The sequence below is a fragment of the Lissotriton helveticus genome, chromosome 6 (assembly GCF_964261635.1).
Source record: "Lissotriton helveticus chromosome 6, aLisHel1.1, whole genome shotgun sequence".
NCBI classification, from domain to species: Eukaryota; Metazoa; Chordata; class Amphibia; order Caudata; family Salamandridae; genus Lissotriton; species Lissotriton helveticus.
Window position 1 is genome coordinate 1233946227 of NC_136067.1, and position 24553 is coordinate 1233970779.

The 24553-nt window shown below is 49.0% G+C and overlaps 1 protein-coding gene and 1 long non-coding RNA gene across 3 annotated transcripts in view; one reads left to right on the forward strand and one right to left on the reverse strand.

Annotated features, from left to right (window-relative positions):
- The window catches only part of OVOL2 (ovo like zinc finger 2), a 43904-nt gene extending 41393 nt beyond the window's left edge, over nt 1-2511 (reverse strand). The window contains exon 1 of one of the 2 annotated variants that reach the window (XM_078648950.1): nt 2393-2511. Coding sequence is in view for 1 of the 2 variants with exons in the window: in XM_078648948.1 (XP_078505074.1) it covers nt 1976-2075 (100 nt within the window). In the remaining variant the exon portion in view is untranslated. Of the gene's footprint in view, nt 1-1975 lie in introns of both variants that reach the window. The other variant, XM_078648948.1, reaches the window with a different exon arrangement.
- LOC144763381 (uncharacterized) lies at nt 1927-21966 on the forward strand. Its single transcript, XR_013596212.1, has 3 exons — nt 1927-1978; nt 20907-21242; nt 21778-21966. It is a non-coding gene; the product is annotated as an uncharacterized LOC144763381 (long non-coding RNA).
- The last annotated feature ends 2587 nt before the right edge of the window (nt 21967-24553 follow it).

Below are 24553 nucleotides of genomic sequence, written 5' to 3' on the forward strand. Positions count from 1 at the left end.
TGACATAAATATTAGCCCTTCTTTCAGGTTTAAGATTATAGACCGGCCAACAGTTGGCACTCTAATATTGCATTGAACACACCTACGTCCACTTCAACACGGCAGTTATGCGGTTTCTTCACGAGCTTGTCGTTTTAGTTGTATATTTCAAAACGGAAAAAATACTGGCCTTGGTGAGTCGCTGTTTTTTTAACATGTTTTTTCAGGTCAGACATAAACATATCGACCTGTTTCGAAAATACAGGACTGGTGTCAACAATCTCTTTACTGTTTTTGGCACTTTAGGTTGTAATATTGTCGAGGCTTACTCTGGCCACTTGTTTTCGGTTCTAAACTGCAAGTCACACTTTCTTCTAGTGTATGTACAAGACTTCCGTGTCACTTAGTAAAACCAAAAGGAATCATCCGCCCGGCATTCTCCCGTTTGATGGCTTACTTTGTACTAAGATTGATTTGCTTCGACAGTATGCGCCACACTCCCCTGCTTCCTTTGGATACATGATGTGGTTTATTGTGTACAAAGAACCCCCTGCTCCCGAACGTGTACCAGGCCGCCAGTCCCCAAGCTCTCGGTTGTCACCTGCACACTTGGGGCGGACCGGCCAACCCCGGAACAAGGATAGACCGAGCCTCAACTTATCTAAAGCAGCCTTGTGTGGGCCGGGTCCAAGTCCCCAACGGGGGGTGGGGGCCGCGGTAGCCGGAGAGAACGGTAGGAGGCGGCAGGTGAGAGGTTGTGTTTGAATTTAGGGCGTAGCTGCTGCTGCAGAGGAGGTTTCAGTTACAGTTGGATGGGGGAGGGTGACACACATCTAGCACTAGAAGACGTGGAGCGCATCCACCCGCAAGAGGCGGGATGGAGCGAGGTTCCGTTAGATTCAGGGAAGAGAAGGATGAACCGGGCCAGACGGATATACCGACCCTTCCAAATAAGTTACCGACGTTCTTTGGATTAATCACTATACCACAAGGGCGACTACATAATTTCCAAATGAACAACCCCCTCCAACTCTTCACATCATGTGACCCCCGAATTACCAGTAGAAGGATGAATACCTTCATCGTCGCTCTACCACCAGTATTACCTTACCGTCCCAAAAGTACTATTTAAATTAATGCTTAAATACATTTTCCAACCCTGGAAGCCTTTTGCTTATATCGCCCCCAACCCCAGCATTCCCCTGAGGCTCTGAGCGCGCTCTCTGAGGGAGTCCACATGTCAACCCGTTGGCGCTACTGCACCCTCTGCACCCACAGGACGCCCCCTCGGACATGAGTTAGAGTCTGCCCGATGGGAAACCGTTGCGCGCAAAAGAAGCGGTCTCTGGGGACAATAGACGTCCACGTCGCCTAATCCGGTCAGGGTGAGGGAGCCCGGGGGCACAGCGAGACCTAGCGGATCTCCAGAGCAGGTCTGCCAGGCTCTCCGCCGCCCCCCAGGCCTTCCACCTGCGGCCTCCGGCCCGGGCGTTCACACACACCTTGTCCCTTGTGGCACTGCCCAAGTCCCGGTAGTACCTGCGCACCTCCCCCGCTTTTATGCAAAAATTCAAAGTTTGAAACTCAGTGATTCAATCAAATCACAAGCGTGAAAGACCGTCGATGCGCGTTACATTATATCGCTTTTAAAGATACAATAAGGTCTTAGACCACACAGTAAGACACCCAGAATTGGAATTTTATTTCATATTAAGTTCATCTTGCAAATAGAAATAAATTAACACCCGTCCATCAAATAAATTGAGTTTTCAAGTCGCCCACCCACAACAAATCAGCTCTTCAACCTGCACACTCGCATCGTTTCAGATTTATTTTCGCCAGAATGTTACCGTGATAAGTTATTCTTAGGCAAGGTGAGTTCCGTTCCAAAAACTTTTTTTAACTATGTCATAAACCACTTGCGTGATTCTGCTTCTCTCTTCCGCAGACTTCGCTCTGCGCCACCGGTTAAACAGAGGCAGTGCCGGTTACTCACCAGGTACGTAGTTGTCCCCCCGCTGTTCGTCGGGAAGTTCGTGCCAGCTGCGGGCGGAGGGCTGCGGGCTACGCCGCTTCACCAGGAAGGCTCTGGGCATGGCTGGGCCGCCGGGCTGGAGCCTGGTAACGGGTAAGCGGGCCAATAGTTCGCTTTCCACCTGGCGGCGCCTCACTTCCTCGACTCACCGGTCTCCTCTCCCCGCCCCGCCCAGGGCACAAGCAGCCGTGTGCAGCACTCTAGCGCCTCTGCACGTCTCTGGCCCAGGTCTCGGCGCACTGTCCTTCGAGGTCCCAGGAAGCCTCGAGAAGAACAGCAAACTTCCCTGAGGTGGGATAGCCGCCGCACACCAGGAAACCTAGCAGGGAGCATGCGTGCAGCAAACATAACGGTGTCAACAAGCTGTTTCTTCCTTACCTGCTCGACCGGTTGGGGCGGCTCGGGTTCCTCCCTAGCCCATCCTTAGGCACGACATGATTCAAAAAGAATGCAGCGTCTGAAAATGGGAGGAAAACGAAAGGGTTTCTTGGGTGTGTGGTAGCCGCTCTCCTGGTAGCCACAATGACTAGATTAAGTTTTAAAAATATCCACCCCTTTTGACTAAAGACGCTTTCACCAGTATTTCCCCTGTAGAGACAACGGTTTTTAGAATTAAATTTAGGAACCCCAATGGTGTATCCCTATCTAAATTATGTGGCTCCACACACCCTTGCACCCACACACACTTAAAAAACAAAACTGAAATAGCCTGCTTTGCCTCATGATCGATATCTCTTATGTTTCGCTTTTTTTTTGGTCGACGGGTACAAGAGACGTGTGGCAAAGATTCACAGATTATAAAGATGCCACCTTTACAATAACTGGAGCAAGGCAAGGAGCGAATGAATCAACGCAACTCACAACTTAAAATAGCACGAGCGACCGGTGAGCGCCCAGTAGTGACCTGAAGTCGGTTTGTTCTTGAAGTGTTAGTTTCCATTAGACCGTATTTAGAAATGAGTTGCAAGCGTGGCCAGAACCCACCAGAACAATTCAGTGTTCTCCCCGTAAAGTGGATCTGTGTTTGTGCAAAATATGTTAAGGGCATTTCATAAAAGAGCGACAGCTTTCCCTGTTTCTAAACAGGACAATCTTGGCGCAGGGCACGCCAGTGCGCATTTTACGCATAACACAAATCGAGTTGATACACAGCATGTCAAGTCAGGTTAGAGAAGGCCACTGTTCTTTGTAATCGAGATAATTAGAGCACCCCGATGTTTGAATCTGAAAGGAAGCCCACATTGCATTGCCAAGAAACATAAAGTGTTCCATCATAAGGCTGTCAAACGATGAAAGCAGGGTGAAAAGAAAGCGGAGAGGGTGTCCCACCCCTTGTTTCAGAAACGGTACGCCGCTGCGCGAGACAAAGCTCCCAGATCAGGCACCCACAGGTAAACCTATGTGCACATTTACAGAGCGGCTCTAGCAAGTGTTTGGCGGGGGTGCCTCGTGAAAACGCTCACAGAGACAGAGAGCTGCCCCCACCTCTCCCCGGGGGCACACCCTGCCCCCTATCATTCCAGGGGTGGGAGCCAGGGCTGCCTGTCTGGGGTGAGGTGCCCCCGAGCAGGGGGCGGTGTCTGCTCGCACACCCGACACCTCTTCACCTGTGTGTGCGCTTGAAACCTGATCGGGGATTGAGGCGCTCCACGCAGCGGGCAAAATGAACCGCTTGTCCACTGGAGCTTTGCTACCAGGGGGAGGAGGGTTAACGGAAAGCGCCTCGGCCTCCGCCTCCCGCCTGAACAGTTAGCAGGCACAGGCCCTTACCTGGCGGCTCGGGGCGGGCAGAATCTCTGCAGCAGCTACGAAGCGAGGCACAAGGAAATGGCAGATGTTTTGTGTGTTTCTCGCTGTGAGCGCCCTCACTAGAAGATAACATGGGCATAAGGAAAGCGCGCACTGCTGAAGTAAAGGGAAGTTATTATGCAGGGCGTTTGCTGACTAAAGTGGAACAAACTCCTCTGTCCGGGACGGTGCCATCTTGTTCTCCAGCACAGCTGGTATGTGCGCACCTTGTACTTTATTTGATGAGGGCACATTATTAAAATGCCTCCAGAACAGCAACCCACATACCTTAACAAGTAAAACTTTGATGCAGGTATTTTGTTTGCGCTTTATGTAAAACCTTATGCACAAAACAAGACTTAATTTTGATTTTGTGAATAAAACATATGGTTGGACTCGACCATCCTTGCAGTTTCAAGTTTTTTGAGCAAGTGACACCTAATGTTTCTTTTTTAAGGCACAAGTGACACACAATTGATGGACTTAATGCAGAACAAATCAAAACAGTCACCCCCAGTTAAGAGATCTGGGTTAAATCCATAATTCTTTTGCTCAACATGCCACCCTAGTTCAGACCTGGCCATATGCACATTAGTCTTGCTCTTGTGCCTCATGGGAGCAGTCCAGACCAAACTGCCAAGCCAGGTCCTTCATGGACCAGAAACGAGCATCCTTGGACCGGTTTCAGAGTTTCACCCCTTATCAGCCAGGATAACTTGAATCCAGTGGTACAGTGAGCCGGGACCCACATGTGGGCATATCCGGCACACTTAGGGTGAGGTAGCAAAAGACACACAATTGATGGACTGAATGTAGAATAAATCAAAACATTCACCCCCTGTCAAGAGATCTGGGTTAAATCCATCATTCTTTTGCTCACCATGCCACCCCAGTTCAGACCTGGCCATATGCAAATCAGTCTTTATCCTGTGCCTCATGGGAACAATCCAGCCCGAACTGCCAAGCCAGGTCCTCCCTGGACAAGAAACAAGCATCTTAGGACCGGCTTCAGGGTTTCACCCCTCATCAGCCTTCCTGCACATTCCTGCACATAACCAATCATTAATGGCATTTTGCTCTTTCTATGTGTGCGAAAAAGCAAAAACGAGGAGGAATAAAATATTGGCTTAGGGTTGAATGATGCAGAGGCCAGTGGCGCTGAGGAGAGTCGAGTGGCTTAGAGTGCCGTGACGTACAGTGTATAGTGGAGTCAAGTGCTATAGAGTGCAGTGGCACAGAGCAGTGCAGAGTAGAGTAGCATAGAGTGGTGCAGCGTAGAGTTTAATGCCGTAGAGTTCATTGACATGTAATGGAGTAGCGTAGAGTGGTGTATTGCAGATTAGAGTGGTGGAGAGTTCAGCAGTGGAGAGTGAAGTGCTGCAGAGTAGAGTGTATTGGCGTAGAATGAAGTGGCATAGAGTGCAGTTATCTGGAGTGCATTTGCATAAAGTACAGTGGTTAAGAGTAAAGTGGCATAGAGTAGAGGGGCACAGAGTGGAGTAGAGTAAAGTGGCGGAGAGTGCTGTGCTTCAGAGAAGAGTGTCAGCGTGCAGTGGTGTAGAGTGGAGTAGAGTGACGTGGAGAGCAGTGTAGTAAAATACAGTGATTCAGAGTAGAGTGCAGTGGCGTTAAGTGCAGTTATGCAGAGTGCATTGGCATAGAGTAAAGTGGTTAAGAGTAGAGTGATGTAGAGTGCAGTGACATAGACTCGAGTGGTGCAGAGTGGAGTAGAGTGCAGTGGCATAGAGTAGATTGTCTTAGAGTAGAGTGAAGTGATATAGAGTGGAGTGGTGCAGGGTAGAGTGCAGTTGCGTAGAGTGACATAGTGTGTAATGGCATAGAGTAAAGTGGTGTAGAGTGCAATGTCATACAGTGCAGAGTAGCTTAGAGTGGTGGACAGTGAATTGGCACAGAGTGCAGGGGCATAGAGTTGAGTGTTACAGAGTAAAGTGCAATGGCATAGTGTATTGACACAGAGTGCAGTGGGGGAGAGTGGTTCAGAGTACAGTGGGATAGAGTGGAAATGTGCAGAGTAGATTGGTGTGGCTTAGACTGGAGTGGTGTAGAGTAGAGTGGCGAAGAGTATATTGGCATAGAGTAGAGTGGTACAGGGTAGTGTAGAGAGGCATAGAGTACAATGGCATAGAGTGGAGTAGTGCAGAGTACAGTGGCATGGAGTGGTGCAGAGTAGAGTGCAGTGGCGAGGAGTGGTGCAGAAAAGAGTGCAGTTTTATAGAATGGAGTATTTATGGTGTGGTAGTGCACTGCCATTACAGACAACATGTTTTCAATTGAAATGACCATTACATTTGCACAGACATACAGTTTTACTAATAAAACTATACAGTGCACAAAAGATAATGTGTGGGAATGGCATCACCTAGTGTAATTATTTGTTTTGATTATATTAAAGTATTTGTTCCAAAACATTTAAGAAATAACAAAAAAATGTGCTTCATTTGTGTTCCTAATTCTGAAATATTCTGAAATTCTTACACAATTCATCAGTTCATTTAAATGTTGTTGTGTGCTAGAAAAAAAACTCTTCCCTACCTCAAAAAACTCTTCCCTACCTCAAATATCCAGCAAGATTGTCACTAAAATCCTCTCACTTTGAAGTCAGAGAAAGAAAAGTAAACAAGAACCCGATTCCACTCCACAACCCTTGCCACGTAGGGGGGGACTCCATCCACCAGGAGGCAAAGAGCCAGGAGGCGCCATGTCAGTGTACCGTGCATGGAAGCGCATAAGAGTGGCCAGGGCTATCCGCGGCGCGGGAGTCCAATTCCACTCCTCAACCCTTGCCACATTGGGGGGACTCCATCCCCAGGAGCCTAAGTGCCAGGAGGTGCCACGTCAGTGTACTGCGCCCAGTGATGCATAAGAGTGGCCAGGGCTTTCCGCAGCGCGGGAGCCCCATTCCACCCCACAACCCTTGCCACATCAGGGGGACTCCATCCCCCAGGAGCCTAAGCACCAGAAGGCGCCACGTCAGTGTACCACCCCTGGAGGTGCATAAGAGCGACCGGGGCTTCCCGCAGCGTGGGAGCCCGAGTCCACTCCACAACCCATGCCATGTCGGGGGGACTCCATCCCCCAGGAGCCTAAGCGCCAAGATCCGCCACATCAGTGTACTGCGCCCGGAGGCGCATACGAGCGACCGGGGCTTCCAGCAGCACAGGAGCCCGATTCCACTCCACAACCCTTGCCATGTCGGGAGGACTCCATCCCCCAGGAGCCTAAGCGCCAGGAGGTGCCACATCAGTGTAACACACCCAGAGGCGCATAAGAGCGACCGGGGCCTAGGGCGGGCCCGTCTGCGCCAGGACAAGGCTGGGCTGGGCCACCTCTCTTGGTTTTGCATTAACATTGTTAGACTTATTGGAATCCTCATCTGTCAAGACACAAACTGTGAGTCCTGAACACTGTTCCTTAAATCCCCTTTCCCCTTTCCTTACTTTGTTATTGCACCTGGTGTGCTACTCCATTTTTATATACATTACCAAGTACTCGTTGCACTGTACTGGAATTGTTTCTAAAATTCACTGCATTGAGTATATATTTTCCTCATGTTTGGGAGATTTTTGTTAGTAGAATGGATAGAAGGAAGTCCACTGCTAATGATGGGGTTGGGAAGTCAGTTGGGCCCCGTTTGAAAGCTAGCAGAACAAAGGTTGCCCGTAGTTCAGCAGCTAATAACTGTGTGTTAGATTGCATTGACGATCTGTTGGAGGAGTGCCAATGTATATTAGCTCCTGAACTTATTCCAGTCCCCATAGGTAATCCGCATTCTTTAGTCGAGACCTCTCTTCCCCACAGTTTAAATTCGAAACCTGCTGTATGAATTCCCTTTATGTTTACCAAATGTACCACAGGACGGCTAGTGTGGGTGGTGGCAGCTCCCATGCGGACCCGCTTTTGCTCTGAGGCCATACTTTTGCTCTAACTGCTTTTATTGTTTTTAGAATCCTATTTCACCAATTTATAATGTGCCTAGAATCGCGCTGCTGCGCTTGCCTAATTTTTAATTGGATTACTCCACACAGTCCAGTTTACTCTTGGGGTGATTCACTTTCCTGGGCTGCTGCCTGGCCGGTGAGGTGTCCCTTCCCTGCCCCGTTCCACCACGGCTGTTGTGCCGATTGAGTGGAGGGTGGGTGGCCATCTTGCAGGTAGTCCCGGACCCGGGCAGAACCAGTGGCAGCGTTCTAGCTGGGGGAGGGAGCTGCAGGCATAAATTGAGCTTGGCTATCAGATCGGGGCGGCTAGTGTGGGTGGTGGCAGCTCCCATGCGGACCTGCTTTTGCTCTGAGGCCATACTTTTGCTCTAACTGCTTTTATTGTTTTTAAAATCCTATCTCACCAATTTATTTTGTGCCTAGAATCGCGCTGCTGCGCTTGCCTAATTTTTAATCGGATTACTCCACACAATCCAGTTTACTCTTGGGGTGATTCACTTACATGGGCTGCCGCCTGGCCGGTGAGGTGTACCTTCCCTGCTCCGTTCCACCGCGGCTGTTGTGCCGATTGAGTGGAGGGCGGGTGGCCATCTTGCAGGTAGTCCCGGACCCCTGCAGAACCAGTGGCAGCGTTCTAGCTGGGGGAGGGAGCTGCAGGCATAAATTGAACATGCTCTTTTGAGCACGCAGCGGTCGCGCGCAGCAGGCGCGCCGCAGGCGTGCCGAAGGTAAACCAAAGGTCTGCCCGTCTGTGCCCGTCCGCGCATCGGCAGCGCATAGCGCCAGGACCGTGGGCTCTATTAAAGTTGCGAAAATGCCTGAAAGAACCCGGTATTCCCGGGAGGCCTTGATGGAGTTGGATACTAACCTGTGCAATAATGATAGACACTGGGAAGTTCTTCAGTGTATGACGCGGTCTTGCCCCCTCTGCAAATTTCATTTCCAAACCTCGCACCCCGATGCCCCTTCCCCCTCAGCACGCAACGCTAACATCCGCGCAGCTCTTATCAATGCTCGGTTACTGGTAAAGCATGCTGCGGATGTGCATGAGCTGATTGTGGATGAACAATTGGATCTTTTATTCATTATGGAGACTTGGTTGAATTCCTCCTGGGCTCCGGTGGTCGAATTAGCTATACCACGGTGCTACAAGATCTGCAGGTCAGACCGCATGGTGGGCAGCGGTGGTGGCACGGCTGTAATCTTCAGAGAAGGGTGGACGCTCTCTATGGAGTCTACACCTGAAATCCTGGAAGGCAAGGTCCTGGAATTCTCACCGGCCATCTCCCCACATTTTACTTTGGGTGGGGTCTTGGTTTATTGTCCCCCTGGCCCGCCGGGCTCTTTTATTAAATCCCTCGAGGAGGTTATAACCTCCCGAGCTATTACGTTTCACAAATTCCTGATGCTAGGTGATTTTAACATACACCTGGAGAACCCAGTGGCCCCAGGGACTAGGGACCTGCTAGACCTTTGTACTCTGACCCACCTGACGCAGCAGGTTCCTGACATTACTCATAAATGTGGTCAGTTGTTAGACCAAATATGCTCTAATTTTAAGCTTACCATGCGGGATCCACAGCCGGTCACATGGTCAGACCAATATTTGATTTGCTTTTCGTGGGACTTAGCCAGCGCCACCTCAGCCCCAGGTCCACCCGCAAATAAGATCAATATCCCTGCTCTGGCCAGAGCGCTGTCTCGTTCACTCCCTGATAAAGCTTCTGATTTAGAGGGAGCAGTGGAAAGTTTTTCTGACTGGATTAGCCAGACAGTAAACTCTCTTCCACAACCCTCAGCGAGCTGTCGTTCACGAGGCTCTCCCTCGAAACCATGGTTCACGGACCTTCTAAAAACCTTGAAGAAGGGATGCAAGAAGTTAGAACGGGATTGGCGCTTGAAGTACTGTCCCCGGGCTAAGGCTGCACTCCGCTCTGCTCAGAGAGAATACTATGTTGCTATTAAAGAAGCTAAGGGGAACTTTTTTGCCGACAGAATAGCAAAAGCCAACAACAACAGCAAAGAAATCTTTGCCATTGCCCGTAGCTTTATGTCGCCGCAGGCAGAACTTCCAACCCCGCCCATTTCCTCCCAATGGTGCGAGGAGTTATCCACCTTCTTTACCGATAAGATCCATAAAATCCAGGCCAGTTTAAGATCTACTCTACCTATCCAACACTCTCCCGCCCTGCCGCCTACCTGGAACATCATCTCTCCTAGCCAAATCTTCTCGCACTTCTCTCTGGCGGAGGGAAAGGATGTTTTAGCCATTCTGAAATCTCTAAAATCAGGCTCCCCAGCGGATCCTTGTCCCGCGAGGGTTCTGAGTGGGGTGGCTGAGATAATCTCACCTGCCGTTGGAGCGCTTGTTAATGATTCACTTCAATCGGGTAGAGTACCGCAGCAATGGAAACATGCCAAACTCCTCCCTCTCCTTAAGAAACCCTCAGCAGATCCCTCCCTTCTGTCAAACTACCCCCCCATCTCCATTCTCCCGGCCTTAGCTAAGGTATGTGAAAAGGTGGCCTTTAAACAGCTGGAGAACTTCGTAGAATCTTCCGGTGCTCTACACCCGGCTCAATCCGGTTTTAGGACATCTTTTAGCACCGAGACAGCACTGGTGGAGATCACGGAGGCTATTAGAGAGTGCTTGGACGCGGGCGGCAGAGCCGCTCTGATTTTGTTGGACCTCTCTGCTGCGTTCGGCACGGTATCCCATCTCCAGCTTCTCTCCAGGCTGTCTGAAATCGGCGTTACCGATGTGGGCTTGGCCTGGGTTAGGTCCTTTCTGAAAAACCGTTCTCAACGGGTGTGGATGCCCCCTTTCTCCTCGTCCTCCAGTCTAGTTGCCACTGGGGTACCACAGGGGTCAACTCTGAGCCCCCTGCGCTTCAACATATATCTTACCCCTTTGATCTACCTGGCAGAGAAGCTGGGTGCCAAAATTATGGCATATGCCGATGACACCCAGCTTCTCTTCACCTGGAAGGGCGATGACCTCCAAACTGATGTGGCCCAGCGTTGTCTGTCTTCTGTATTTGCTTGGATGGCTCAGGCCAGCCTCAAATGCAATGAGGACAAGTCTGAGATTCTCCTTTATGGCCATTTTCCTCCTGCTTTCAGAGAATCCCTCTGGCCCGCAGGGTTCCCTTGCCCCAGTGACGATTGTTGTGGTGCCAAGAACCTGGGAATCTGGTTTGGAGCCGATCTCAGCTTCCACGAACAGATTAAGTGTCTTTCAGGGACATACTTTGGCACGCTTAAAGCCCTAAGGAGGTTCTTTCCCCTGCTCCCCCGCTCTGCCAAGGAGAGTGTGGCCAGGGCACTTATACTGTCACGCCTGGACTATGCGAATGCCCTGTACATCGGCATCCCTGGGTACCTCATGGGAAAGTTGCAGGTTATCCAGAATGCAGCTGTCAGGCTCCTGTTTAACATCTCCAGGAGAACGAGTGTTCGCAAGCAGCTCAACAACCTGCACTGTCTTCCGGTGGCTCAGCGAGTGCGCTTTAAAACTCTGACCCTGACTCACAAGGCTCTCCACGGTCCATACCCATCCTATATGAGCTCCAGGTTTGCGTTCTACTTTCCCAACTGTTCTCTCCGCTCTGCCTCCCAAAGACGGCTGGTAATCCCCAGGATTCGACGTTCCCGTCTCGGGGGACAATCTTTTGTGGTCAAGGCCACCACCATGTGGAATGCTCTGCCCGATCTTCTTTGTCACACCAAAGAATTAAGCGATACAAAAGGGGATGATGGACGGAGCGTTTGAACAAATCAAACACTCACCCCCAGTCAACTGATCTGGGTTTAATCCATCACCATTCTTTAGTTCACTCAGCCACCCCTGTTCAGACATGGCTATATGCAAATCAGTCTGACCCTGTGCCTTATGGGAACAGTCCAGCCCGAACTGCCAAGCCATGTCTTCCCTGGACCGGAAACAAGCATCCTGGGACCGGTTTCGGATTCATAATCCTCATCAGCCAGGCTATCTTGAATCCAGTGGCCAAGTGAACAAGGGACTCACGTCTGAGTATACCCTGCCACACTTAGGGCGAACAAAGCGATACAAAAGGGGATGATGGACGGAGCGTTTGAACAAATCAAACACTCACCCCCAGTCAACTGATCTGGGTTTAATCCATCACCATTCTTTAGTTCACTCAGCCAAAAGCAGTTCAGACATGGCTATATGCAAATCAGTCTGACCCTGTGCCTTATGGGAACAGTCCAGCCCGAACTGCCAAGCCATGTCTTCCCTGGACCGGAAACAAGCATCCTGGGACCGGTTTCGGATTCATAATCCTCATCAGCCAGGCTATCTTGAATCCAGTGGCCAAGTGAACAAGGGACTCACGTCTGAGTATACCCTGCCACACTTAGGGCGAACAAAGCGATACAAAAGGGGATGATGGACGGAGCGTTTGAACAAATCAAACACTCACCCCCAGTCAACTGATCTGGGTTTAATCCATCAACATTCTTTAGTTCACTCAGCCACCCCAGTTCAGACATGGCTATATGCAAATCAGTCTGACCCTGTGCCTTATGGGAACAGTCCAGCCCGAACTGCCAAGCCATGTCTTCCCTGGACCGGAAACAAGCATCCTGGGACCGGTTTCGGATTCATAATCCTCATCAGCCAAGCTATCTTGAATCCAGTGGCCAAGTGAACAAGGGACTCACGTCTGAGTATACCCTGCCACACTTAGGGCGAACAAAGCGATACAAAAGGGGATGATGGACGGAGCGTTTGAACAAATCAAACACTCACCCCCAGTCAACTGATCTGGGTTTAATCCATCACCATTCTTTAGTTCACTCAGCCACCCCAGTTCAGACATGGCTATATGCAAATCAGTCTGACCCTGTGCCTTATGGGAACAGTCCAGCCCGAACTGCCAAGCCATGTCTTCCCTGGACCAGAAACAAGCATCCTGGGACCGGTTTCGGATTCATAATCCTCATCAGCCAGGCTATCTTGAATCCAGTGGCCAAGTGAGCAAGGGACTCACGTCTGAGTATACCCTGCCACACTTAGGGCGAACAAAGCGATACAAAAGGGGATGATGGACGGAGCGTTTGAACAAATCAAACACTCACCCCCAGTCAACTGATCTGGGTTAAATCCATCACCATTCTTTAGTTCACTCAGCCACCCCAGTTCAGACATGGCTATATGCAAATCAGTCTGACCCTGTGCCTTATGGGAACAGTCCAGCCCGAACTGCCAAGCCATGTCTTCCCTGGACCGGAAACAAGCATCCTGGGACCGGTTTCGGATTCATAATCCTCATCAGCCAGGCTATCTTGAATCCAGTGGCCAAGTGAACAAGGGACTCACGTCTGAGTATACCCTGCCACACTTAGGGCGAACAAAGCGATACAAAAGGGGATGATGGACGGAGCGTTTGAACAATTCAAACACTCACCCCCAGTCAACTGATCTGGGTTTAATCCATCACCATTCTTTAGTTCACTCAGCCACCCCAGTTCAGACATGGCTATATGCAAATCAGTCTGACCCCGTGCCTTATGGGAACAGTCCAGCCCGAACTGCCAAGCCATGTCTTCCCTGGACCGGAAACAAGCATCCTGGGACCGGTTTCGGATTCATAATCCTCATCAGCCAGGCTATCTTGAATCCAGTGGCCAAGTGAACAAGGGACTCACGTCTGAGTATACCCTGCCACACTTAGGGCGAACAAAGCGATACAAAAGGGGATGATGGACGCAGCGTTTGAACAAATCAAACACTCACCCCCAGTCAACTGATCTGGGTTTAATCCATCACCATTCTTTAGTTCACTCAGCCACCCCAGTTCAGACATGGCTATATGCAAATCAGTCTGACCCTGTGCCTTATGGGAACAGTCCAGCCCGAACTGCCAAGCCATGTCTTCCCTGGACCGGAAACAAGCATCCTGGGACCGGTTTCGGATTCATAATCCTCATCAGCCAGGCTATCTTGAATCCAGTGGCCAAGTGAACAAGGGACTCACGTCTGAGTATACCCTGCCACACTTAGGGCGAACAAAGCGATACAAAAGGGGATGATGGACGGAGCGTTTGAACACCAAAGAATTAGCCACCTTCAAAAAACGTCTTAAAACACACCTGTTCAAGCAATCTGTGTAATCTTTCTGTCTATGACCTCACTCCGCGCCAGGATACTCCTGAGTAGCAGTGCGCTCTACAAATCTCTATATAACATAACATAACAGAGAGTGCAAGGAATAAGCCCCCCAGTCACAGCAGTGCTAGGCAGCCTGTATCGGTTTTTGATGTTGTAGAACCAGGGATCCTTAATTATCCCGCAATCGTGGATGACAGCAGTCCAACAGCCATGGACACTGGTGTTACTGATAACACCAACAATTCTTCCAACATCCCTCTAACCAACAGGTTCTCTCCTTTACAAGATTTAACTGACAATAATGTGGGAAAGGTGGTTGAAGTACAGATGGTATCATGTCCCCGAGTCTAGGTATTATCAATGAGGAGCATGAACTTACCAACCATAGAAACGAGGTTCAGTTAGAGGTGCCCACATCAGTAGGGACAGACCTGATCGCGATCATTAAGGATCTTAGGGCTGAAATTACTTTACTTAAAACGCTAATTTTAGATCTTGCAGAACAGATGAAACCTCTCCTGGGCAGGGAGTCACCTAAAGCATATATCCCAGATCATTCAAGGTGTTTTGAAATAATTCCTAACTCTCACCAGGTTAATACCGCTTCTCGCAAGCCCATGCATAACATTATCCCATTGATGTCCATTTCCACATGCCCCCCTACAAAATTCTTCATTCAGCAACAAGCTTTACCCTTGTTATACATGTGAGCTGACCCACTGCCCGGCAAAGAGCATCTTCTTCATAAATGTGCCTAAAATCCTGTCACCCGCTAAACAGGAAGATAACAACTCCCTACTCAATAAATCAATTCATTGGATTAGAAAGGTTAGGGGGTGTAGATCGGTTATCAGAGAAGATATACTACTGTTGTGCCGATTGAGTGGAGGGCGGGCGGCCATCTTGCAGGTAGTCCCAGACCCCTGCAGAACCAGTGGCAGCGTTCTAGCTGGGGGAGGGAGCTGCAGGCATAAATTGAACATGCTCTTTTGAGCACGCAGCGGTCGCGCGCAGCAGGTGCGCCACAGGCGTGCCGCAGGCGTGCCGAAGGTAAACCAAAGGTCTGCCCGTCTGTGCCCGTCCGCGCATCGGCAGCGCATAGCGCCAGGACCGTGGGCTCTATTAAAGTTGCGAAAATGCCTGAAAGAACCCGGTATTACCGGGAGGCCTTGATGGAGTTGGATACTAACCTGTGCAATAATGATAGACACTGGGAAGTTCTTCAGTGTATGACGCGGTCTTGCCCCTCTGCAAATTTCATTTCCCAAACCTCGCACCCTGACGCCCCTTCCCCCTCAGCACGCAACGCTAACATCCGCGCAGCTCTTATCAATGCTCGGTTACTGGTAAAGCATGCTGCGGATGTGCATGAGCTGATTGTGGATGAACAATTGGATCTTTTATTCATTACGGAGACCTGGTTGAATTCCTCTTGGGCTCCGGTGGTCGAATTAGCTATACCACAGGGCTACAAGATCTGCAGGTCAGACCGCATGGTGGGCAGCGGTGGTGGCACGGCTGTAATCTTCAGAGAAGGGTGGACGCTCTCTATGGAGTCTACACCTGAAATCCTGGAAGGCGAGGTCCTGGAATTCTCACCGGCCATCATCCCACATTTTACTTTGGCTGGGGTCTTGGTTTATTGTCCCCCTGGCCCGCCGGGCTCTTTTATTAAATCCCTCGAGGAGGTTATAACCTCCCGAGCTATTAGGTTTCACAAATTCCTGATGCTAGGTGATTTTAACATACACCTGGAGAACCCAGTGGCCCCAGGGACTTGGGACCTGCTAGACCTTTGTACTCTGGCCCACCTGACGCAGCAGGTTCCTGACATTACTCATAAATGTGGTCAGTTGTTAGACCAAATATGCTCTAATTTTAAGCTTACCATGCGGGATCCACAGCCGGTCACATGGTCAGACCAATATTTGATTTGCTTTTCGTGGGACTTAGCCAGCGCCACCTCAGGCGCAGGGAGGGCCCCAGGTCCACCCGCAAATAAGATCAATATCCCTGCTCTGGCCAGAGCGCTGTCTTGTTCACTCCCTGATAAAGCTTCTGATTTAGAGGGAGCAGTGGAAAGTTTTTCTGACTGGATTAGCCAGACAGTAAACTCTCTTCCACAACCCTCAGCGAGCTGTCGTTCACGAGGCTCTCCCTCGAAACCATGGTTCACGGACCTTCTAAAAACCTTGAAGAAGGGATGCAAGAAATTAGAACGGCATTGGCGCTTGAAGTACTGTCCCCGGGCTAAGGCTGCACTCCGCTCTGCTCAGAGAGAATACTATGTTGCTATTAAAGAAGCTAAGGGGAACTTTTTTGCCGACAGAATAGCAAAAGCCAACAACAACAGCAAAGAAATCTTTGCCATTGCCCGTAGCTTTATGTCGCCGCAGGCAGAACTTCCAACCCCGCCCATTTCCTCCCAATGGTGCGAGGAGTTATCCACCTTCTTTACCGATAAGATCCATAAAATCCAGGCCAGTTTAAGATCTACTCTACCTATCCAACACTCTCCCGCCCTGCCGCCTACCTGGAACATCATCTCTCCTAGCCAAATCTTCTCGCACTTCTCTCTGGCGGAAGGAAAGGATGTTTTAGCCATTCTGAAATCTCTAAAATCAGGCTCCCCAGCGGATCCTTGTCCCGCGAGGGTTCTGAGTGGGGTGGCTGAGATAATCTCACCTGCCGTTGGAGCGCTTGTTAATGATTCACTTCAATCGGGTAGAGTACCGCAGCAATGGAAACATGCCAAACTCCTCCCTCTCCTTAAGAAACCCTCAGCAGATCCCTCCCTTCTGTCCAACTACCGCCCCATCTCCCTTCTCCCGGCCTTAGCTAAGGTATGTGAAAAGGTGGCCTTTAAACAGCTGGAGAACTTCGTAGAATCTTCCGGTGCTCTACACCCGGCTCAATCCGGTTTTAGGACATCTTTTAGCACCGAGACAGCACTGGTGGAGATCACGGAGGCTATTAGAGAGTGCTTGGATGCGGGCGGCAGAGCGGCTCTGATTTTGTTGGACCTCTCTGCCGCGTTCGGCACGGTACCCCATCTCCAGCTTCTCTCCAGGCTGTCTGAAATCGACGTTACCGATGTGGGCTTGGCCTGGGTTAGGTCCTTTCTGAAAAACCGTTCTCAACAGGTGTGGATGCCCCCTTTCTCCTCGTCCTCCAGTCTAGTTGCCACTGGGGTACCACAGGGGTCAACTCTGAGCCCCCTGCTCTTCAACATATATCTTACCCCTTTGATCTACCTGGCAGAGAAGCTGGGTGCCAAAATTATGGCATATGCCGATGACACCCAGCTTCTCTTCACCTGGAAGGGCAATGACCTCCAAACTGATGTGGCCCAGCGTTGTCTGTCTTCTGTATTTGCTTGGATGGCTCAGGCCAGCCTCAAATGCAATGAGGACAAGTCTGAGATTCTCCTTTATGGCCATTTTCCTCCTGCTTTCAGAGAATCCCTCTGGCCCGCAGGGTTCCCTTGCCCCAGTGACGATTGTTGTGGTGCCAAGAACCTGGGAATCTGGTTTGGAGCCGATCTCAGCTTCCACGAACAGATTAAGTGTCTTTCAGGGACATACTTTGGCACGCTTAAAGCCCTAAGGAGGTTCTTTCCCCTGCTCCCCCGCTCTGCCAAGGAGAGTGTGGCCAGGGCACTTATCCTGTCACGCCTGGACTATGCGAATGCCCTGTACATCGGCATCCCTGGGTACCTCATTGGAAAGTTGCAGGTTATCCAGAATGCAGCTGGCAGGCTCCTGTTTAACATCTCCAGGAGAACGAGTGTTCGCAAGCAGCTCAACAACCTGCACTGTCTTCCGGTGGCTCAGCGAGTGCGCTTTAAAACTCTGACCCTGACTCACAAGGCTCTCCACGGTCCATACCCATCCTATATGAGCTCCAGGTTTGCGTTCTACTTTCCCAACTGTTCTCTCCGCTCTGCCTCCCAAAGACGGCTGGTAATCCCCAGGATTCGACGTTCCTGTCTCGGGGGACAATCTTTTGTGGTCAAGGCCACCACCATGTGGAATGCTCTGCCCGATCTTCTTTGTCACACCAAAGAATTAGCCACCTTCAAAAAACGTCTTAAAACACACCTGTTCAAGCAATCTGCGTAATCTTTCTGTCTATGACCTCACTCTGCGCCAGGATACTCCTGAGTAGCAGTGCGCTCTACAAATCTCTATATAACATAACATAACAGGGAGTGCAAGGAATAAGCCCCCCAGTCACAGCAGTGCTAGGCAGCCTGTATCGGTTTTTGATGTTGTAGAACCAGGGATCCTTAATTCTCCTGCAATCGTGGATGACAGCAGTCCAACAGCCATGGACACTGGTGTTACTGATAACACCAACAATTCTTCCAACATCCCTCTAACCAACAGGTTCTCTCCTTTACAAGATTTAACTGACAATAATGTGGGAAAGGTGGTTGAAGTACAGATGGTATCATGTCCCCGAGTCTAGGTATTATCAATGAGGAGCATGAACTTACCAACCATAGAAACGAGGTTCAGTTAGAGGTGCCCACATCAGTAGGGACAGACCTGATCGCGATCATTAAGGATCTTAGGGCTGAAATTACTTTACTTAAAACGCTAATTTTAGATCTTGCAGAACAGATGAAACCTCTCCTGGGCAGGGAGTCACCTAAAGCATATATCCCAGATCATTCAAGGTGTTTTGAAATAATTCCTAACTCTCACCAGGTTAATACCGCTTCTCGCAAGCCCATGCATAACATTATCCCATTGATGTCCATTTCCACATGCCCCCCTACAAAATTCTTCATTCAGCAACAAGCTTTACCCTTGTTATACATGTGAGCTGACCCACTGCCCGGCAAAGAGCATCTTCTTCATAAATGTGCCTAAAATCCTGTCACCCGCTAAACAGCAAGATAACAACTCCCTACTCAATAAATCAATTCATTGGATTAGAAAGGTTAGGGGGTGTAGATCGGTTATCAGAGAAGATATACTATGGGCAAAAAGGCTAGGCCAGTGCTCCTCTCAAATGAACTCCATTGAGCTGCACCAAAGGGACGAGAAGTTGGTGCATCATTTAATAGCACTGGAAGTAAGGACATGCTCTTCCTCACCTACTAGTATACAGATAAAATATATTCTCCATCACAAGATATATTGGGGTTAAAGATCTCAACATTTGATAAAACTGAAATCTATATTGTAAACATATATAATAGAACAAGTTCATCCAGTAAGGTATCCCCAGTAGTAGAGCTGCTAGACAAATTTTTAAGCACAATTGACCCGAGGGCAATAGTAATGGTGGGGGGAGACTTTAACCGCAAATTTGAACCAGTGGTGGGATTAGAAAATATCTTCAAAGAGGAGGACATTGCAAATAATATCCCTCCTCTGGATAGCAGCCCGCAGTGCCCTACACAGTTGCAGTATCCCAACTTAGTCAACTAGTTTCAGGGCATGGACTCAGGGTCTGCAATGGTCGACTGCTATCTAATAGACCGAGTGCTCCTACATTTAGCTGGGGGAGTCGTAAGAGCGGTATCGATTATATATTGGTATCTATCAACTTCTGGCCAAATGTCCACAATCTAATAGTTGAAATTAGAAATGATAGTGATCACTGTCCTCTGTGTTTATCATTAGTAGGCTTTCCCTTTCAATCTATGAATTGGAGAGAAAATGACAATTACTCAATTCCAAATGAACCCACAGTTAGTAATAACTGTAGAGCCTTGAAATGGCCATCAATAGTGGGAAAAGACGAGGTTATGACAAGGATTCATAACACCTTTTCAGATGTCATCTCTCTGTATATCGACCTGCCCGTTGCAGAGATCCCCATAGTGCAGATCCACCACACAATGGTAAGCAAACTAAAACATATCTTGAGTAGGATCCTGGAGGGAGAATGGGGGGGGGAACAGCTGTCAATAACTCAGCTAATCAGTGATACAATAATGAGTGCCGTAAAGCAAAGAGTGAGCATATTATGGCAGCTAAATCAAATGATGTCAAGACACTAAGAGATAAAAGGTCCAAGTACAAAAGATTGTTAGTGCAAACTAAGAAAAGCTGGGACGACATTGTCTGGACGGATCAGGTAGGCTTCTGGTGATTGATAACCAAAGGTAACAAATCGGGAAGAACTAATAAGGACCTTTTGTTAGACCCAGGTACTGAGTCAACCATTTTTCAAACTGTATTCAGGGACTATAACGGCCTCAATAAATAACCAGCAAGGTAATTAAACAAACCCTGCAACAATCACCCCGGTTTTTAGTCTAGAGGACACTTTAGCAGCAATCGACGCGGTCAAGCCCGGAAAAGCCCCAGGCCCAGACAAACTACCAGGCGACCCGTTGAGGCATGAGAAAACTGTATGGGGGCCATATGTCAGTATTCTTTGTAATGCAGTGGCGGCTACCGGAGTCATGAAAAGGGGCTGAAATTATTACTATTTTTTAAAAAGGTGGCCACCAAGACCCTGCAAAATTACCGGCCCATAAGCTTAATCCAGAAGAAAAGATTCTTCTGGATCATCTCAGTGTCAGAACACTATTTGAAGTTCTACTGGGCCCTTGACACAGTATTACGTTAACTCAAAGTTCACACTTAAGGGCTTGTGGAACTGTCCTACAGACAAGTATGTGTGTTTATTAACTAGTGTTAGACATGGTTTGGTAGACATAGGATCCTTTAAGAAATAAAGGTGCTATCTGTCCCTCATTAGCCAGGTATACACCATATCCCGACACAACAAATCTGAGAACTCAAGATTTATTTTACCCTAGCTTCAAATTTAAGGCACTTACTACATCTTTTATTCACGATTTATAGGTGACTTCAACAGTTTGTTTTTCAATTATCTGCAATGGAGTCATTGGTTTATAGCCCCACACAACAAGTGTATCTTGTGTAGTTGTGTCAAAGGGAGGTTGGAGCAGGGAGAGGAGGGAATTGATGTAGACTGGTGGACCCCCACACCCCTATCTTCCCCTCTTGTCTCCTTACAGCCGGAGGAGTGGTCCCCGTCATCTGTTAGGCAGCAACTCGAGGAATACAACATTCCCTTTAATTGGGAAGACTACGAGGGTAAAGCCACGCCCCCCTCTCGCTGACACGGCACACCCAGGACCAATAAAAAGATGGGATTCCCCTTGGCAGTGTGTGACGACACCAGAGAGGAAAATCCAGAAGCCTGAGAAGACGCCAGAGATGGAGGAAGGAGCCGAGCGAGAGAAGGGAAGCGGAATCATGCCGAGGAACTGCCAAGCGCCGAGGGAGAGCCAGGAGGCCAACGGCAATGCGCTAAGTCCAGCCACTCGCGAGGAGGAGCGTGGCTTGGCCAGGTACGTGAGCGCTTCGCGGGTTGGGTTGGGAGGAGGTAGAGCTTCGTTAAGTAGCCCGACCTACCACCAGTTGCTCTCGTATTTTGTAAATACCCTACCCCGTGCACTCTCACTTCACGCCCATGTTCTGAAATCCCTTCACCATATCATGGAGTGAAGCATAAGTGTTTTACCTCACCCTCTTTTCCCATTGAGGATGCCACTGTAAACACAGAGCTGACACTGGATGTATGACGGTACAACGCGTGCTTTTACAACGCGTACCGTTACCACGCAGGTTTTACAACGCAAGTTGTTACAACGACTTGCGTTGGGGCGCTGGATAGTGAATAGTTTAATTTACTATTCCAACTCCAGTCCCCGTGGATAGTAGGGAAGGAGTTGGATAGTAAATTAAACTATTCCCTATCCTACAACGCCCTCCAGCGCAAGTCTTTGTAACGACTTGCGTTGTAAAACCTGCGTGGTAATTGTAAAAGTTTCGTGATAAAGGATGTTTCCCGCTGACACCTGTTTTATTTCTTCTTTCACGGAGGTGTAGCTGACAGTACTTCCCAGACAGTGGCGCCGAAGAGAAGCTGACACATTCCCCCTCATCTCAACGGGGCAGTCGGGAGGACAGCGAGGGACTGGGAAGAGGGAACCTTCTTCTCCTTATAGAAGACATCGCCATATAAATCCAACTAATATTGATAAAACTGGCTTCATATAGAAAACGTGTCTTGGGAAAAATAAAACCCTCATTAACTAGAGTCGGAGTATGTGTCCCTTATTGAGTCCTGCAACAGTAGTACTAGCAATTAGTCCACAGGCTGAAAATGCTATCATGAGCAAAGCTCGGGCAAAGCTCTGACAAAGCGAGGGGGGATTCCATTTTGGATTACTTGTAAAACTAGCCAGTCTATCTACAACACTAGCAGATAAGCATAGGAGGCTAACACAGGGGCAGATTTACAAGGAAAGTGACTCAGTGAGTGCTGCAAGCCATTTTGCTGCACCGCACAGAGTCACTTTCAAAGCACAGGAATGGGATATATTTGCAACAAGATGTTGTATCCCTGTGCTATCCCCTGCACAGGCGCACAAACTGCTGCCATGCGTTCGCACAGGCACCCTTGCACCATGGTGGAAGGATGCCTGTGTCGTGGGGAGATTGTTAATTTGCAAGAAGGGTTAACTTCCTGCCTATAAACAATCAGAAACTGCGTTTTTCAACTTCTATGTGTGCTGCATTAGCACACTTAGAACTTGCAAAACGCCATTGTTTTACTGATTGTTTACGTGCAGGAAGGGACTCCTTCCTGTACATAAACAACCACCATAGGTGCTTTCCTCTCTCTATGTGTGCGCAGAATGCAGCACACATAGAAAGAGGAAAAAAACATGGAGAAATGAATTCATTTCTCGTTGTTGCCCCTCCCTACTCCTCCCTGGGGAGGCATAGCATTCAGACGCATTTACAGATTTACGATTTCTCGTAAATCTGGAAATGTGTCCGGTTCCATCGGTGTTTTGCGTGGAAACACCCACAGCAACATCCATGGAACGCCCCTTTCACGCAAAGTGCTGCATGCAAAGGGGCCATATTTACAGGAACAGGAAAAGTCACGCAGGGTGGCTTTTCCTGTCCTTGTAAATATGGGGCTCTAAAATGCACCGCCGGTGAATCACAAAAAGTGACGCACTAGTGGCGTAAGGGGCTTGTAAATCTGCCACACTTGTGTTCCACTTGGTACTGTACTACCTATAAAAGAGTGTACTACGATAAGGAAAATCTTTGCGAGTATTTATTCTACTTTGCGTGGCATTAGCAATGTTACCAGATGTGTTATAACAAATACAGAATAGACACAGAGCTGTTACTGCTCTTGGATGAATACAATTAATAGGGAATTTTAAATCAGTTTACTCATAGTTCTGAGTAACATTTAAGTAGAAGCCGCAGCATGGCAGTATTTCAAAGGTTGTCTGGAGTTCAGGTTAAAACAATGAGCGTTGGCTTCCTAAAATTATTGTGGAAGTTGACACCTCTGTAGGCCCCGATAGTTTAGGTTCTCAAGCCACAAAAAACACAACTCAAAATAAAAAAAATGTTACTGAAGCTCCAATAAATAGAAAGCTGCACCAGAGGTTAAGAAAAAGGGGAAATGAAGAAGAAAACCAGTACTGAACCTCGTTTATCACATGCGTCCACTAGGAGTGTGTTAGATTTGGGGGGTCTCTAGTTGGCAGAGGTAGGTACCTTTAACCAAATAGGGACCCTTGCGTCTAGTCAGGGTAAGGGGCTACAATCCTAAAATAACCCCTGCTCACCCCCTTGGTAGCTTGGCACGAGCAGGCAGGCTTATCTCAGAGGCGGTGTGTAAAGCATTTGTGAACACATACAGTAATACAGTGACATCACTACATATGGACACCACACAGGTTGTAAATGCAACACTTTACTCTCAATGTACCTTGAATGTGTAACGCAAATAAAACAAAAGGGTCGCAGGGAAGGTGATGCATCGGTTCCTTACACTCAGGGCAGTGGATGCGTCAGTTCCTTACTGCTGCGCAGGGGAGTTGATGCTCGCTTCCTTACTGTGTGGGGAGGTGATGCGTCGGTTTCTTACTGCTCTCCGGTACGATGCGACAAGATGACACCTCGATGCGATACTCTTCTCCGGTGCGATGCAACAAAATGGCGTCTTGGTTACGAGGCAACAACGTTGATGCGATGCGTGCACACCAGACGACCTTGCAGCGACTCGATGATCTTTGGAGCAGCGTCAGGCCCTGCAACGTGCTACTCCAGTGATGCGATGGCGACCTCTGCGGCGGTGACACGCTTCTCAGGTGATACGCCGCGCTTCACCGATGCTATGATGACAGAGGCAGCAGCTGCTCGCTTCTTCGGCGATGCGACGACAGCTGCTGCGGCGGTGACACGCTTCTCGTCGTTGCGTCATGCTTCCAGCTCCCAGTGACACGCAGACTCACAGAAGGTTCAGTACAACAGCAGGCACTTCAATTCCCAGCAAGGGAATTCAGGGGGAGCTGGTTGGTGAAGTCTTGTATCCCTGAGACTTCAGGCAGGTGGCAAGCTCAAGTTCAAGCCCTTGGAGATTCTTCTTCAAGTTGATAAAAAGCACACTCAGTCCTCTTCTCCTTTCTTTGGCCAACCCCCAAACACACAGCACAGGGTAGTCTCCTCCTTCAGCTTCCTGGTTTTTCTCCTGAGCAAAGGTTTGTCTTGATTCCCAGAAGTGATCTAAAGTTCTGGGGTCTGGGTCCCCTCTTTTATACGCCAAAATCATTTGTCTCTGAAG